Source organism: Carettochelys insculpta, chromosome 3, assembly GCF_033958435.1.
Source record: "Carettochelys insculpta isolate YL-2023 chromosome 3, ASM3395843v1, whole genome shotgun sequence".
NCBI lineage: Eukaryota > Metazoa > Chordata > Testudines > Carettochelyidae > Carettochelys > Carettochelys insculpta.
The window spans coordinates 108,053,331-108,072,075 of record NC_134139.1 but is presented as its reverse complement, the minus strand read 5'-3'; the positions used below and the strand labels follow the sequence as shown (position 1 = coordinate 108,072,075).

The 18,745-nt window shown below is 37.9% G+C and overlaps 1 protein-coding gene across 3 annotated transcripts in view; it reads right to left on the bottom strand.

Annotated features, from left to right (window-relative positions):
- MED23 (mediator complex subunit 23) overlaps nt 1-18,745 on the bottom strand; it is an 81,916-nt gene that overhangs the window by 45,838 nt on the left and 17,333 nt on the right. For 2 of the 3 annotated variants that reach the window (XM_074990560.1, XM_074990561.1), the window contains exons 10-14: nt 18,079-18,174; nt 17,443-17,460; nt 4,937-5,137; nt 3,467-3,610; nt 328-473 (exon numbers count right to left, since the gene is read on the bottom strand). In XM_074990560.1, the coding sequence (XP_074846661.1) occupies nt 328-473; nt 3,467-3,610; nt 4,937-5,137; nt 17,443-17,460; nt 18,079-18,174 (605 nt within the window). The remainder of the gene's footprint in view (nt 1-327; nt 474-3,466; nt 3,611-4,936; nt 5,138-17,442; nt 17,461-18,078; nt 18,175-18,745) is intronic. The other variant, XM_074990562.1, reaches the window with a different exon arrangement.

Here is an 18,745-nt window from a genome sequence, read left to right as displayed (position 1 = left end):
TTTCACTTTGAACAAGGAAAACAGTCTTTCACTTCCTGGTGCTCAATAACGAGCACGTGTAATGGTACAGTTATAAGCAAAACAGAAACACGGTTAAAGTCAAATGATAATTTTTTTCTTAAAAGTCACTTGAAAATATTTAATATTCAGTTCTGTAAAACCAATTTGGACTTAAGATACCTGACAACAGCCCTTGAAACATGGTCAAAATAATTGATCTTTACTCTTTTTAAGAGTGACTGAGAAAACAGACACTGTCATATCGCACAAAAATTTTCAGCGTGGAATTGAAATTTTCAAACAAACAAAAAAACAAACAATACTTACTCATGATGAAGCTTAAGAGAATGGGGAATGGGAATCTGTAATTTGGAGTTGTCACTGTGAGCCTTTCGATTCAGGTGTATCCAGATGCAGGTCATTGCAAAGGCATGAGTTGACTGTGGTTTATTAATATCAGGTACAGGAATACACTAAGAAAAAAAAACACACACACAAACTGCATGTACATCCTTTCATAACAAAACTACATTCTCTGATCAAATACTTTTTTTCTGGTGTGCAAAACAGTTAACATACATAACAAATTTTGTTCTCACGCATGTGCATATAACTCCAGTTGAAGTCAAATGGAACCAAAGACACATTTTGGCTATCAGTTTCTACCCAAAGAATCTAATAAATCAAAGACATCAGCAGATAAACGTTTACATTCACAGTATAGAGGACTCCAGGGTATAAGTATATGTTACAAACCAAGTGCCTTCACATAAAGCTTCAATTTTGCATATTACAAATTTCAGAGATTGGTCAGGGGATATAAAGCTCAAAAATTAAAATGAAGAGATAAAATACAGAAAGACAGAAGACAGTAGCTTGACAGTCAATATAAAACTTCCATTAACAGCCCATCAAGAATGCATCTGATAGTCAAATATGCCACAAAAGAAGATGTCATCCGCTCTATTTAGGTAAACTGCATTTAAAACTTGTTTGTAGAGAGCCAAAATCCAAATGAGTTTATGCTCTGTTGCACAACAGAGAATCCAAGGACAGTGAAGTATTCTAACTCAGTTCTCACTCCTACAAGAATGGGCAAAGAACCAGCCCATACAGTCTATAGTGACAGAAACTACTGCAAGCAAGGTGTAAGGTTCAGGATGTTTGACTTCAAGTGTGAGTGCTCATCTCAAAACTGGCCATGGAAACTAGGCACACATCCCCATGCCCAACTTCTGCAACTAATCACTTTTGCAGTACACGTCCTTGTATGGAGGCCATTTCTGCAATAAGATATTTACTTATTTACTCTATTGCTGGCATGATTTTAAATTCTTTTAAAAACTCCACTCACCACCTCACTTGAGAAAAAAACTCATTTTCCTTTAAGAGAAAGAAGAACTGCACTGTTGAAAAAAACACTGTTAGGCTTAGCAGTGCGTGGTAAAGGGGAGGCATTCAGCATGAAACAGGTATAAAACTCAGGCGGTGAAAAATGTCAAATTATGTATTTAAGGCAAGTTTATGGTCCTTACATAAACAGAAGTGCAAAAAGGAGTAAAGAAGAATACAGTTCCCCCTTTCTTCCATTGTGCTGACTTCATCAGTCAGGGGCAGCAGTGTTTGGGGTTAGGTGGGGAAAGGAAAGGAGAAACTGCTTTCTGCAGGGCTGCTAAATTTTCCTTAGAAAAAAAGGTGACAGGACAGACTAAGAAGTGGGTAGAGCTTCAACTCAATCCTCCACTACAACACAATAACTGATGAGGGACTCACCTAGCGCTAAATGTAAGAGGCCTGACACAGGTATTTCCCCCAGTGAATCAGGTTAAAGAAGGAAGCAGACTGACTTGATCACAATCTACTTCCTTCTCTTGCTTGGTGTTCCTGTCAAAGCCACAACTGAGCTCTCAATTATAATTGGTAGGTCAGATCAGCATTGTTAAGGCCACGTACTACCTTTGATCCACAAACTATTTCTCCCTAATAAAAACTGGAAGTCTGTACAAAGATCAAGGGTAAAGTATACTCAGTATTTAATATCCATGAGCATGATTTTAAGAAATGCTGAGCAGCGAGAGCTCATGTTGCCTGCAAGTGGAACTACGGATACGCAGCACGCCTGCAAATGAGATCCTAAACTTAAAGCTAATGTTACAGTAAACATCTCTCAAACAGAGGTGCTGTGAAACACTTTTGGGATGATACTATTGCTGTCCTTTACTTGGCCATTTACACACACACATCCATCTCCACAGTAACTTCACAGCTTGGGACTGCAATTCCATACTAACATTGCATCACATCATGTTAGCTACACTTTAATAACACAAACAATACATCGAAAATGCCTTGTTCACTAAAAATACCTGAGAATGCATCATTTTGCATTATTTCAGATACCCAAAGACTCACCGAAACCCTTTGTATAGAAATGCCATCAAACCAACCATTTGGGGGATACAGATAGGGAAGAAAAAAGTCCTTGACATTGTCACCAAATAGAAAAAAAATATTAAAAGACTAGTCACATCTTATTTTGGTGCCAAATGCTCCTCCCTCCACTCACATTTAGCTATTAAAGAAATTCAGCGCAAATTTTGAGCTAACAGTCATTTTCACTTTATTTTTGTAATTCCCCGTTGAAATTACGTGGCACACTATTAAGGTACAGATTAAGAGCTACATATTATTACTAGAAGATTTACCCAGTGTTGCTCAAGTCCTTGACTCAATTAACTTTTGGTTTTGGGAAAACACATTTGTTTCATTTAAATTATTGCTCTGGGGCTGGGGATGAGGGGTTCAGTATGCAGGCTGCTCTGGTGACAAAGGACTACACCCCTCTCTCACAGCAGCAGCTTAGGACAAGGTGAGAAATGCCTCTCCATGGCCACAGCCAGGAGAGGGATGTTTATCTCCTGGCTGGGGCAGGTCCAGGTTCATCTGACCTCTGCACTCTCCAGACAGAGTGAGCAATGCAGCACATCATGCACTTTCTCCTTGCCCCCGATGAAAAGGGAAAGTTAGCAACATCCCCTATTAATTGCGGGTGGAGGGGAGCTGCAGCCCAAACCCACCCCCAAAGGACACCTGGGGTGTTGGAGGCTAGGGGTTGGGGCAGTCCAGGTTGGGGAGAGAGGGATGCCCCCTGCTAGCTCGTGTCATCTGCCTAGTGAACGTCTCCCTTTTGTGTATGGTTTGATGAGCTGCGATCCCAAGCCAGGCACATCCCACTTTCCTGGCACAACTAAGCCTTTACCTTTCTTTAAATTATAAGAGCAAGCTGCATGCCAGATTTGGCAGGTCTAGCTCTTACCATTTATGAGGAATTACTGAATGAAGAAACGAACAGACAGCAAAACTCAACTATATAATAGATTATTACAGTTGAAGGGTCATGTGAATTAATAGTCAATCATTCAATTATGACCCTGGCTTTCAATTTCAATTTTTATGGAAAACTCACTTCTTTTTCAGGGTAAAGGAGATCAAAAAGCTTCATAACTGGGAGAAAGTCAGCCAGTGCATTCTTCTGAATGCTGCCGGAGATGAACTGCAATAGAACCCACATCAGATGGTCTCTGCCTTTAATAAGGCCTCTTCCCGCCAACTGTTTTTCAAAAAAGAAAAGAAAAGCAAAACAAAATACCTTTTTAGGAACAGATACACTGCAGGCAGAGGAAAAATTGCCTCAAACCAACCAGTCTGTGCACATTAAATCATAAGATTCATTTATGTTATATCACTGTTATACCATGTACTCAGAGCAAATATATAAATATTTAGCAGTAAGTTGAAACAGGTAAGTTTTCCACAACTTGTCAGTGAACATAAAAAACACTGGATTTTCATTTCAGTAACTGGGGACAGCAGGGGTACAGTGGTCTCAAAAACTGCAAGGATCATGGGCTTGAAATATCAGCTGTTTTTTATAAATGGTAAGTCAAGAGTATTTGATCTGACTGCATGATATAACAGTATATAATCTGAAAGGTTACATCTACACTAGAAGCATCTGTCTACAGAAGTTACCGTAGGAAGAGATGTTTCAACAATACTTCTGTAGACAGATTGCGCCTACACATAAAAGCACATTGATCTTTTGATCTGCTCTGTTGACAAAAGCCCCCGTTCCCGCTCCAGAGTGTTTACATGGCTTTTGTGTGGACAGTTTTTATCAACAAAATACATTAGCTGTGTCTACACTTGCATTTCTCTTTTGAAAGAGGAATGTAAATGAGGGAAATCAGAAATGTAAATGACATGGTGATTTAAATATCTTGCGCTTCATTTACATAATCTCTTTTCAAAAGAGATTCTTTTGAAAGAAAAAAAACAGTGTAGACAGGGCTCTTTTGAAAATAAACCCTGTTTTCAAAAGAACCCTTATTCCTAATTTTTACCATCTATACTGCTTTTTTCTATCAAAAGAATCTTTTTTCAAAAGACACATGTGAGTGTAGACACAGCTCTTTTGTGTGCAGATGCTCAGCGAGTTTTGTCAACAAAACCCCACTTTTGTCTACAAATATCTCTAGTGTAGATGTAGAAAGAAAACAAGGCCACCTCCCAATTCCAGCTGCGAATTTACATTACAATGTATTCGAGTACAGCAAGGTACCCTGAAATCTAATGCAATGAAGTCAAAGACGTAACCAGTAGGCACCACAATAGGGAGCTGGGCATGAATCAGTATTCACGTCACCCTCTCTGTCAGTACTTGGCCCAAGAAGGGAAGCTAATGATCCAGCCAGAAGACCAAACTCAGTGAAAAGTCCTGGCAATGGCCCACATGAGACTTACTGTACGGACACTGGGAGATGATTTTTGTTGTTTGAGTGCGTCATCTCACCTGTGCCAGTGCGATTACAAGTTGTAGTCTTGCAGAGACATTATTTCCAAATCTTAGCAAAGGACAATGCCACAGAAAAGTTACCTTCTGATGGAGTGACAAGACCATGTGAGGAAAGCTTGCAAACTGAAAGAGCACGAAGAAAATAAGCTGGCTGGACAGGTGCTGCCACAATAATTGGCTTGTTCCACCATCGTCAAACCTCTCCTCAGTCTCTGAACGTTCCATGGCATATACAACGAGATCCACCAACTGGTCCTCCAGCACAGGACAGCGCTGTTTGTGCTGTAAAGCAGACACCAGATACAGTATTCCAAAAGCTCTGCAGTTAACTTCAATACAATGGTAACAATTTCAGTTCAGTATTTCGACAGAAGGCTGGGAAGCATGAAATGAAGTCTGAACTTAAAAAGTTAAGGATAAGCCAATGTATTAAAGCTGCACTGTGTTACAGGTCACAAATAATTTTACGTTCTACCACATATCACTTCCCGGCCCCTCCATGCATACACAAGATATCAACTGAGAATTATTTAATCGTTTTTATCGGTACAAAATGTTACTTTTCTGCATCGTATTCATGAATCTAATAGGCACCTGTAAAACACGTATGTCCTAAATATGAGTCTATGTGCATATGAAGAGAAAACACTAACGGTGTGTCTACACGGGCACAAATCTTCAAAATAGCCATGCTAATGGCCATTTTGAAGATTACTAATGAGGCGCTGAATTGAATATTCAGCGCCTCATTAGCATTAGGATGCTTCTGGCTGCAGCGCTTCAAAAGCCCCGCTTTCGAAAGCGCACGGCTCGGCATGGCTACATGGGAGTCCTTTTCGAAAGGACCCTGCACCTTTCGAAATCCCTTTATCCTGCTCACTGATCGGAATAAGGGGACTTCAAAAGGTGCGGGTCCTTTCGAAAAGGACCCCTATGTAGCTGTGCTGAGCCGCGTGCTTTTGAAGCACAGTGGCCGGAAGCGTCCTAATGCTAATCAGGCGCTGAATTGAATATTCAATTCAGAGAATATTCAATTCAGTGCCTCATTAGCAATCTTCGATATATGGCTATTTCGAAGATTTGTGCCTGTGTAGACACAGCCTAACTGTAGTCCTGAAAATACAGGACTTATTCCAAAGACAACACACACATTCAGATAAGCTATCTTCAGGGCATGTGTGATTTTTTTTTCCACTTCAGACTCAATTCTGTACCAATTAAAGTCAGCAGCAGAGTTTGCACTGATTTAAATGGTAGCAAGAAAAGGCCTCTGGTTAGGACCCTAAAGGTGAATGGTATACTGACACTTTTCATCTCTTAAATGATGGTGTTTTACATTTGCAGGTGGGGTGTGATCCCCACCTCGTGGGTTAGCGTGCTAAAGAACAGGGTAGCGGAAGTAGCAAGGGCAGCAGAGAAGAGTGGCACAGGCTCGTGTCCCCAAGTATATATCCTTAGGGTTTAGGAGTTTGTACTCAGGGCAGCCAGTTCATACTGTGGCTCACCACTGCCTACACTACTGTTTTTAGCACGCCCATACAATTAGCACTACCGGAAGTCATATCTACTCAAGCTGGTCGTTACCTCTGTGTAGACATAGCCTTAGATGTGATTAGTGTCTCAAGCAACACCATGTTAGTTTGTACACCATGGTGATGAGAACCATAACAACTTATTTAGGTTGCTGCATCCCCACAGCATGATAGGCAATCTTCAGGCCGCTAAACACACAAATAAATAAATTACCCCTTAAAATATACCTCTTCCAATGTTGTCTTTCAACAATGAGCAAATATAGAATATATTCATTATATGTGGGTTATTATGTATATACATTCACGTGTGTATATATATATACACACACACACACAGACAGAGAAAGAGAGAGAGAGAGAGAGAGAGAGAGAGAGAGAGAGAGAGAGAAATATAATAGCTGAAGTATTTGAAGTTTGCACCTCCAACTTTCTGGTACAAATTTAAACTATTTTCTGTGTACAATTTATACTGCAAGCACATCTTTAAGGAACTGTATATTACTTTATATTTGTACATCCTCAAACAGAATGATAAGCCCTACATGCTTTTTTAGGGGGGTTGGAATGGGGACAGGGGAGCTGAGGGTAATTTGACTCATACAATATAGTGCTAAGGCTTTAAGGTCTATTATGCCATTCCACAGATTATGGTTAAAGAGTTTTATCAGAATTTTTACATGTAGTGCCTGTAACATAATACAACCTTAATTAAAGAAAAAAGTATTACTTTAACAATGAGAGAAAAGAAGGAACGGAGCTGCTCAAATACTAGTCATGAAAATACAGTGTCCCTTTCTAGAGGCAAAACAGGCTTTTTTATTTTGTAAGAAAAGCAAAGTTTAAATTTTTTTTTAAATCAAAATATATGTTAGAGCTTCCATAACAAATGAGCTCTTGGACTCGCTAGCCAGGCAGCCTAAAAAGCTTTTGAATAAAAAAAAGGAAAGAAAATTGCTGAAAGGAGATGCTCATTTTAATCTTAACCAATATTCATCTTTTGCCATGAAAAAGGGATTTTGTTTTCCTTCAAATTAAGAATAAAATGCAAGAATGGGAAAACTTGACAAATATAATGAACATCATCCCCTCTTTGACATGCTCTTTGCTGGCTCGGAACTGCAGAAAGCTACAAGTTTAGCTGTGCTTTCTTGAAGCATGCTTATCACAAGCTTCTAATTAAAAAAGGAAGCATTAATTTCTGTTTCGCCTTCTCTTCCAGATACACAATGCCATTGTCACGTATCAACCACACTACAGATTTACAAAGAGCAATATTAACACCAGTTGAGAATACTTTTTTCCAAATGCAACTAATTATGAAGCAGAGCAGAGTGCAACAGACAACACTACAGACTATTTCATAACCCAGCATGCAAAACTACTGTGTACAGGGCTTGAAATCATTAGCTTGATAGGCAGCAGGTTAATGTCCAACAGCCCACCAACCTTTGGCTATATTAAAAAACAGAAGTTATTCAAAATATGTATAGAGAGGAAAAATATGACCATGAAAAGGAAATCCAGAATTTCCAATAGAAATTTTCCATGAGTAATAAACATTTTTTCTATAGTTCAGAATAAAATAAACAAAACAGTAATCAAATCCCCCCATACAGTTAATAAAGAAAAAGTCTTAAATATATATTTTAACATTTAAATAAATATCAAGGCTCAGACACACTTTGGAGTTACCAAATTCAGATTTATGGCTGATAACTTTATCCTCTATCATACTGCTTTATAAATAACTTTCAAGGGATTGGGAAGAAGTTAAACAATTTTTTTTAGTACAGTCTTTCAGAATAACTCAATACCTAACATTTGACTTTTTTTTATACCTAAAGATTTGACGTAACTTGTTTGTGAAGCTCATGGTTTGGACTACTCATGCGAATTAAATTATGCACATGTGGAAGAGTCTGCAGGATTAGGGATTTAATTTATTAAGGACAGGCACATACCATGGACTGTTCTGTATCATGAATACTTAATAGCCTCATGGTTTAATTTCTTAAAATACCAGATTTAGGAATTATTAGTTTGCTCTTTTTTGATTAAACAGGGACTATTTTTGGAATTATATATAAATTCTAAAAAGTATATGAAACCCTTAATTCTTCTCCTCTAAGATCCACTTATTGTAATAAAAACTTTTAAATTTAGTTAAACAAAATGGTTCCCAAGCTAATATTTGGAGTTTCATCCTCAAACAAGTATTTAGATGTTTGAAAAACAGGGATTTGTATGTGAAACTTCAGTTAGACCATAAGCAAATGTGAAAAATTCAAATAGGTCTACCATAGCCCTTTCTGACTTTCTGGGGTTAAAAAAAAAAAAAGCTATTAAGAGCAACCCCTGAAGAATTCGGGATGCCTCAGAGAATTGGTCTAAACTTCAACTGCCTTCTATAAAAACATTTAGACAGAACATATTTTTAAAAGCATTTAATAATTCTATAAAAATGTATCTGTCCACATAGTACTCAAATATTTAATAGACTATAGATGGTTGAGTATCTTGAGGAATATTTAATAAACTATTTAGACATTATGGATCAAACTGGCACAAACTGCCCCCTTTTCTAAATGTGCAGGTTACTTGCAATCAGTTTGTTTACATGGCAACTACAGATTGAATCTCTTTAATCTGGCACTCTCCCATCCAGCAACATTCATAATCTGACATGATTTTCTTCAGCTGGTCGACCACTTACCACATGGTTGTGGACAACTTTACCGTGGTCCCATAACGTTTGTTTATAGCCACGAGTCCTGGCTCTCAGTGTTCTGTGCTGTTATTTAACTCTAATTTACCCCTAAAAGTCTTCCAAGAGCCCAGTAAGCAGTGTAAGTGTTGGTAATGCTGCTAGACAATATTGACCTCCCATGGTTTGGCAAATTCTCTCACTGAGCACAGGTCAGGTCCTGAGGAAGGCAGATTAGAGAGGGTCTATCTGCAGTTTGATCCCTCTTCTGACAAGAGGGAACACTCTGCTATTTTCTTCAATAGGAGCTGAAACAATCCCTCTATGTAGAAGTGTCTACCGTTTCTTACATGCATCCATATGAATGGAAAAAAAAAATCAAGGGATTACTTTACTCCTTAGCACCTGTGGAGCCATACTGTTTGTTATATCAATACGCTGAAATACCAGGAAACCAAAATTCTGAGTACCAGACAATGTAGTAAAAGAAAAGGAGTCAACTGAATAATATTGCAGTAAGTCAAACTTTTACTTCATGCTTCAATTCCACTTCCACCATTAATAAACAGAGGTGAAATCAACAGCTCCTTATTCAAATAACTTGCCACAGATGGATTTAGCCACAAATGAAACTACAACCTGGCTTGGAAGGAGGCACAAAAGAGGATATTCTACTTTAAGGTTATCACTGATGCCTGAAAAGATGAACAGCAAAGATTTTAAGAACATCTGAATGGTTATACTGGCTCACACCAGTGTTTCATCTAGCCCAAGACCCTGTCTTGACAGTGACCAAAGCCAAATGCTTCAGAGGGAGTAAACAAAACAGAGCAATTTATCAAGTGATCCATCCTGTTGCCCTGTTTCTGCATTTAGCAATCAGAGGTTAGACACATCTTGAGCGTGGTCCCTGACCACAATAGCTAATAGCCATTGATGGATCTATCCCCTGTGAACTTATCTAATTCTTTTTTGAATCAGTTATATTTTTGGTCTTCACAACCAGTTCTGCAGGTTTACAGTGTATAGTGCAAATAAATAAATTCTTTTTGTTTCGAACCTGCTGCCTATTAAATTAATCTGGTGACTCCTTTTTCATGTTATGTGAAGGATTAACTAGTACTTCCTCATTCACTTTCTCCAACCATTCATTATTTTATAGACTTCTAACATACTGACCCTATTTGTCTCTTCCATAGTAAGCAGTTGCAGTCTTTTTAATCTCTTCCCATATAGAGCCTGTTTCATTCCCTTAATCATTTTTGATGCCATTCTTTACTTTAAACCTTTTCCATTTCCTTGGTTTGTTTTGTTGTGAGAGGCAATCAGTACTGCTCTCAGCATTCGGAGTATGGGTATACCATGGACTTATTGCCAGGCATTATCTATATCTATTATCTTATTGCCAGGCATTATCTATATCTATCAAAACTATATCTTATTATCAAACCCTTCCTTACCCTTCCTAACATTCAGTTAGCTTTTTGGACTGCTACCGCACACTGAGCACGTTTTCAAGAGAACTATCTAACGACTCAAAGACCTTTTTTCTGTCATAGTAACAGCTAAATTAGACCCCATCATTTTATATGTATAGTTGAGATTATGTTTTCCAATACATATTACTCGGCTTTTATCAACCTTGTATTTCATCTCACATGTTCTTACCCTATCATCCAGTTTTGTGAGATTGCCCTGAAGTCTGCTTGGGATTTAGCCTTCTTGAGTAACTCTGTATTGTCTGCAAACTTTGTGCTGCTCAGCTTCCTGGGTCCTGTAAGCAGTGGGGAGACAGGAATCAAGCAGCAGCCTGTCTCCCAGCTCCCCTCTGCTTGCGGGACCCAGGAAACTGACCAGCTCCTTGCCAGCACATGGCTCATCAGCTTCCTGGTTCCCAACAGCGCTGGGCAGACGGGAACCAGGCTGCAGCTTGGTTCTCAGTTCCCGCCTTTTGGGGGGTGGGGGTGGGGGCCGATACCAGTGTAATTGACCAGGCCATGACCAGCTGGCCCTGGCTCCCAGCTCCCTCCACTTGCAGAGCCAGGAAACTGATAGTGCTGATCATGTTCCTGGCTGCTTCTCCCTGCCTTTCCCCAGTGGCGCCACTGTCAGGCTGACAACCACATAGCTGGGGGGAAGGCAGGCTGACAGCCGCAGAGCAGCTTCAAGTTGTGCTTGACTCATGTTAAAGTGAGTTGTGTGCAACTTGAAGCCGTGTATTTCCAGGGTTTACTGTAGAATAATTTTGTTCTTTAATAAAGTTTGATGTAACAGGTTGAACCTCTCTAATCGACGACATTCATTTGGCAAACTCCATAATCTAGCATGATTTCAGTTAGCTGGACAACCACTTATCCCGGGTGTAGCCATGTTTGCAGTGGTCACATAAAGTTTGTTTCCAGCCAACAGGCCTGGCTGTTAGTGTTCTGTGCTGTTATTTTGCTTTAATTTACCCCTAAATATTTTCTAAGAGCCCAGCAAGAAGAGGAAGTGTTAGTTATGCTGCTAGACAATATGGTCTACTGTGGTCTGGCAAATTCTCTTATCCAGCACTTGTCAGGTCCCCCGGGTACTGGACAAGAGAGGTTCAACATGTAATTTCTCTGGTGCTGAATCAGAGTGTAATTGTCAGATTCTTCCTTGGAGCCTCTTTTAAAGACTGACCTCACATCAGCCACCATCAGTACAGGGGCTGATTTAAGCAGTAAGTCACATACCATAGTTTCAGCAACAAAGGGTCCTGTGGCACCTTATAGACTAACGGAAAAGTTTTGAGCATGAGCTTTCGTGAGCACAGACTCACTTCATTGGATGCATCCGATGAAGTGAGTCTATGCTCACGAAAGCTCATGCTCAAAACATTTCTGTTAGTCTATAAGGTGCCACAGGACCCTTCGTTGCTGTTACAGATCCAGACTAACACGGCTACCCCTCCACTACTTGATACCATAGTTTGTAGTTCTACAATTTCATATTTGAGTTCCTTCAAAACTCTTGGGTGAATACCATCTAATCCTGGTGACTTATTACTATTAAATCTATCCGTGTGTTCCAAAGTTGCCTCTACTGACACTTCAGTTTTTGACAATTCCTCACATTTGTCACCTAAAAAGAATGACTTAGGTTTGCAAATCTCTCTCTCATCCTCTGCAGAGATGACTGATGCAAAGAATTTATTTGGCTTCACCGTGATGGCCTTGTCTTCCTTTGGAATTCTTTGATTGTTCACTGACCCTACTCACTGTTTGGAAAGTTTCCTGGTTCTGATGTACTTTTAAAAAGTGCTGTTTCGTAAGTGTGTCGTTTGCTAGTTATTCTTCACATTCTTTTTTAGCCAACTTAATTATACTTTTACACTTGACTTGCCGGAGTTCATGTTCCTTTCTATTTTAACATGAGTAAAACTGCTAAGGCCCAAAATTATTGCCAGCAGGCAATAATTACAGGTCCAGGAACAAAATGTTTGACAATACCTTTCATGTACGCTTGCCAACTGATTGACATCACATGTTAAAAAAGGTTGGAGTGCCCCATTCTTCAAGGGGGTCAGAGATAGCATCAAGGAACTCAAACTCCAGGTAGAAAGCAGTCCAGTAGCACTTTAAAGACTAACAAAATAATTTATCAGGTGGTGAGCTTTTGTGGGATAGACCCACTTCTTCAGACCATAACCATAGCAGACAGACTCCTGACAGTCTGTTCTGGTATGGCTATGGTCTGAAGAAGTGGGTCTATCCCACGAAAGCTCACCACCTAATAAATTATTTTATTAGTCTTTAAAGAGCTACTGAACTGCTTTTTTGTTTTGATGGTATATAGACTAACACGGCTATCTCTCCGTTACTAAACTCCAGGTAAGTTAGCTAAAGATGAAGTGATTTTCAATGTTTTAAATGTATGTTTACTTGTCACAGAGAAAATAAAGTCATACTCCAATATGGGATGTCATCCTCAAACACGGTAAAGGTATGATTGTTCAGGGATTTCTGAGAAGGACGTCCCTCAAAGAGGTCATAATTTGGCTTGCCGAATACCAGCACATCCAAAATAACTACTCATTTTTAAAATACTAGCTTTAACAAACATTCTATGAAACTGTACTATGTTAAAACACACTGGGAATGAATTAGTAACGTATCGATGGACACGAAATACCAATTGGATCAAAATGTACACTTTCAAGGACTATTTGATTTTTAACACTTATGGAAGCAATTGTGTACCACACTTTTGAATGACAAATAGCGTTTTACTAGAAAACTGAAAGCCCCTGGAATACATAAACTAAAAGAATGTTTTGAAGTTATAATTTTTCTTGAAGAGGCATATAACACACTCACAGAATACTAGAACTAGAAGGAACTAGAAGAGATCATCAAATTCAGTTTCCTGCAGGACCAAGATCTAGACCATCCCTGACAGGCATTTGTCTCACTTGCTCTTAAAATCTCCAATGATGGAGATTTCACAACCTCTCGGGGCAATTTATTCCAGTACTTAATGATCCTGGCAGTTACAAAGTTATTCCTAATGCCCAATTTAAACCTCCCTTGCTCCAGTTTAAGCCTACTACTTCTTGTCCTATCATCAGAGGATAAGGAGAATAAGTTATTTCACTCCTTGTAGCAGACTAAAGTATTGAAAAGCTATCATGTGCCCCGTCAGTCTTCTCTTTTCCAGACTTAAACAAACCCAATTCTTTCAATCTTCCCTCACAGTTTATGTTTCACAGACCTTTAATCATTTTTTGTCGCTCTTCTCTGGACCCTCTCCAATTTCTCCTAAAATGTGGCACCCAGAACCGCGCACAGTACTCCACTTTAGCAAAGTAGAGCAAAGGGATTAATTCTTGTGTCTTGCTTACAACGCTCCCTATTAATACATCCCAGAAAGATATTTGCTTTTTTTGCAGTAGTGTCACAAGTTTATTCTCATTTAGCTTGTGATCCCTTATGACTCCATCCTAGGGAGTCACCTCCCATTTTGTACTAATAAATTATTTTTCCTTCCTAAGTGGAGTACTGTGCACTTGTCCTTACTGAATTTCATCCTACTTACCTCAGACCATTTCTCCAGTTTATCCAGATAATTTTGAATTATAATCCTATCTTCCAATGAACTTGCAACCCCTCCAGCTTGGTATCATCTGCAAACATTATAGGCATATTCTCTCTTTCATTATCTAAATTATGGATGAAGATATTGAACAGTACCAGTCCCAAAACTGGTCCCTGCAGAATCCCACGTTATGCCCGTCCAGCATGACTGTGAACCAACGATAACTGCTCTCTGGGAATTGTTATGCACCCAGCTTATAGTAGCCCCATGCTTTACTAAAGTCTAGGTATACCACATCTCTCACAACCCTCTTATCCACAAGGCTTGTTATCCTAACATAGAAAGCTGTCAGGCTGATTTGACATGATTTGTTCTTTACAAGTCCATGTTGACTGTTACTTACCACCTTATTATCCTTCCAATGTCTGCAAATTATCCCTTAATTATTTCATCCATTATATTTCCTAGCATGCTGACTGATCTGTATTCCCTGGGTTATCCTTACTTCCCTTTTTACAGGGCACTATAGCTTGTCAATCATCCCTGTCACTATTCTAGGATGCTCTTCATTGGACAATGGTGACTTAAAGATCCCTAACTTTTCTAATTTTTAACATGTTCTTGCTTCTATTTTAACTTCTGAACTTACCCCATATTTTCCAGCTTTCACTATACAAGGTGTTCAATCACTATCAACCTTCTTGGTGAAAACTGAAACAAAGAAGTAATTAAGCACCTCTGCCATCTCCACATTTTTGTTACTGTTTTTTCCTCTTCACTGAGTAACGGTCCTACCCAGCCCTTGGTCCTTCTCTTACTTCTAATATAGTTTTAGAATCTTTTCTCATACTTTGTCTCTAGCTAGGGTGAGATCACTTTGTGCTTTCACCATTCTAATTTTGCCCCAGCATATTTGTGTTTATATTAATTTTTTTCAAATTTCCCCCCACTTTTTGTAAGACACAATTTTGCGATAAATAGCCATGAAAGACTAAACATAAACTGAGAATCCTGGAAGCAGAGCATATAACTATGTATCTATCTCTGCCTTGATGTTTGTGTATATAAGGTTAATTTAAAGAACAGCTGAATTTGTACTTTTCATGTACCTCAAAGATCTTTTTCCAAGATCATATTTCTAATACGAATCTACACATAAGTATTGTTTTTGTTTTTTTAACAGTTTTGCTGTTCACCTTTAAGACTATTTGATAATTAGGTCAAGCACCTTATTTATCTGTAATATATTCATCCCAAACCCTTCTCCACTGAAATAAGCCAACTGGCACATGAAGGCTCCAATTTTGCTACTGAATCTGTGTAGATAGGCAAGTGAGGGTCTGCAAGGCATAGCGAAGTAAAAGGGACAGATCTGATTTTAGGACCATGATTCTAGATTTATTTATTTATTTATGCATTTATTTTTAAGGGTTGGCAAAGCAATAACTAGTTTTTAAAATAAAGTTTACAATCTGAATGTTTTTCTTTATTATTTCAATAGTTTCTGTTATACTGACAATCAATTGGCCTTTAATAAGTTAACTCAGATCTAACATTATTATTAGATCTACAGGGATTACCACAAAAATAGCTACAAATTTTATTGCAGGTAACAACACAAATAGAGCTCTTCCTGAAGAACATGCTAAAACTTTTTATTGAAGTTCCTGGAAATATCAATGCAGTCATAATAAGTTTGTCTATACCCAAATGTGAGTAAACTTTCATATTCTATTTCAAACTGTGAAAAACAGGATTTTAAAGGTGTACAGCTTAATATTTTTTTCTGTCATGACACAGCCCATATTTCATACTTAAACTTATACTCACAAATACAATGGTCTGAAAATCCATATACTGGTAATATGGGAGCACATCTACAGTTCATGTTCTGTCAGCATTTCCATTATAAGCTGTATTTTTCAAGGGTTTGTTTCTTAGCCGTAAAAATTCACTTTAAATTAAAATATTGTATAGAAATTATCATTCAGGACTCATAAAAGTAACAAAATATATTTCAGTCATCTTTCAACTAGAGGGTAGCAAATTTTAAAGTTAAAATTAACATTTAAACTTTGATCTTTTGGCCTGAAAGCACAGACCACCACTAAATACATTCAGTTGACTTTTTAGCATAGGTCTCGTGCTCTTTGCCAATTAAACCACAAAAAGCGGCACAGGGTAACAAATATGATCTATTGTTTAAACAGAAATTTAGATTCAATGAAAATCCTACGAAATACTAACCTATCAACTAGTTTTCATATTTTCGCATTTTGGTTGCCTTAAATAATTTCGGTTTTAAAATTTGGAATATTTCTATACAATGGAGCTGTGATGTCCAATAGGTCCTGAAGATATGGCGAACTAGCCATGTTACTCTGAAAATATATGTATTGTTCAAGCCAACTAGCCACACTCAGCTGACCAAACACCCATATCTGGCTAATGGCTAGCATGCTGGACATGGAATATTATTTGTCAAATACCCTGATAAGATAAAGAAGTTCATGCATTCAACAAGATTGACCTAATCCAGGAAGGTGATGTCTTTTATATTTACAGGGGAGAAATTATACACAAGGTTTTAGAATCATGCAAATTTTTCAGTCAAGCTACAAATCCCTGAAAGAAGTGTTATAAATAGAAACACTGACACAACCTTCACCATAGTATTGCAAACAGTAACGCTATTTTACATAATTAGATATACAATAGGTTTGGACAAAAAAAATCAACAGGTTTATCAAATTTGGCTTTAAAAAACCTGTTTTTTTTTCTAGCACTTTGTATTGTCTTAGTTTTCCCTGCTTGGAGGACAATGGAATGTTAGAAAGAGAATTTGTAATAGAGGCTGCAGGATAATGTGATCTCCTCATCAAGCTCCATTTTAGCAGTATTTGCCTCACCAAATTTAAAGTTCCGTAAGTTAATTCAAGGAATTTTCTCCCCATGCATGTAAAGAAAGAAAGGACTGAACTAAGCATCCCTCTTATCAGAAAATTCCAGTGAATGAAGAAAAAGCCTCTAAACCCAAGGAGGGGAAGTGCTAGTGGTCCAAACCAACAAAAAAATTTAGGATTAAAGGACCACTGTGAGTGTACATTTTCATATCAAATAAATCTCTCATATCCTAAGAGATTGTCATGAGAATTTGCCCTTGTCTTAGCATCTAATGGTCCTGCCAATTTCAAGCCCTGACCATACATGTATTCTCTAACTGGAATCAGTGGCTACAAAGCGGCCAGTGTATCGTTAGTCACAATACAACAGTAAGGTTGTGAACATACCTGAGCAATGTTCAAGGTCTAGAGCATTGGAGGATGGGCAGGACAAGACAGGACAGAACAAAAATAAAGGAAGAAAAAAAGAAAAGACAAAACAGTGACTATGAGGCCAGCCTCAAGGAATCCCAAGGCAGACCGAAGCCCTCCCACTTAAAAGTATAAAAAAAATGAAAAAAATAAAATCAGTTCTCCATTGACAGTGTGCTGTAACATGCCAAAGTAAGAATGTACAACAAAGTTCTGGGAACTAATTACTTGAACATTAAAAAGAGCTTTTTTAAAAAAACACAACAACAAATTATGTTGGATAAGTTATAGTCTGTCAAAGGTATATTTGAGGCTGGCCTTATAGGAAAAAAAAGCAATGCAAAAAAAAAAAAAATCAATATTTTAAATCTCTACTTTTCAATTTAAATATCCTTAAAGCAATATAAAAATGATAGGTACAATACAAAATCCAATTTACCTAATATGATATTGTTTAAAAACAAAAACAAAAACAAAAACAAAAAAAAACCCAACAATCACTGTCTGGACCTAAACTGTTTTGCTCAGTTAGCTATAGCAAAGAAAAGAGAAAAGAATAAAAGTGCAGATTCTATGCAGAATTAAATCATGCATCACAGTATATTACAGTACCTGCTTATTCAGGCCTAGCATATTGCAGACCATATCCCTGGAATATGGTTGTTCCAGCACATATCTCAACAAAGCAGTCTGTGGCTCAAACAGATCCTTAAAAAAAAAAAACAAAAACAAAAACAAAAACAAAGCAAACATGCACAAACATTGCCTCAATATTATATTTAATCCCATTTAATTTAACCAAGTTAAAATTGCATTCTTTTCAATGTGTTTATATTTGTAAGTATCTACCATTTGGTGATGACCTATTTTGTTCTTAAATATCCAAAAGTGAGGTATCTGCCGAGAATGAGTCTTCCTCTTGGTTTTATGCTCTTCAGTTATAGGGGACCTTCTTCAACAATAAGAATATGGGATACCTTTCAGAAGGCATCTTCTCTGAAACATGGACAGGGCAGCTTAATATTTCCTCTATATCCTCCTCTCTCACACACACACAAAAGGTGCATGCAATTCCTACTGCTTTTGAGATTTTATGACATCAGTGTGCCAGGCAGTAAAAATATCACATACCATCTCACGTCTGTATGGTACTATGTCATGCATTTGGAGGATTTGTAATCTGATAATAAATTATTAAATTCATTCATTTTGAAGTTCTGATTAAAAAGGAGACAGCCGGTTTTCTAAATAATTGCCCTCTTCCTTTCTGTAATCAACA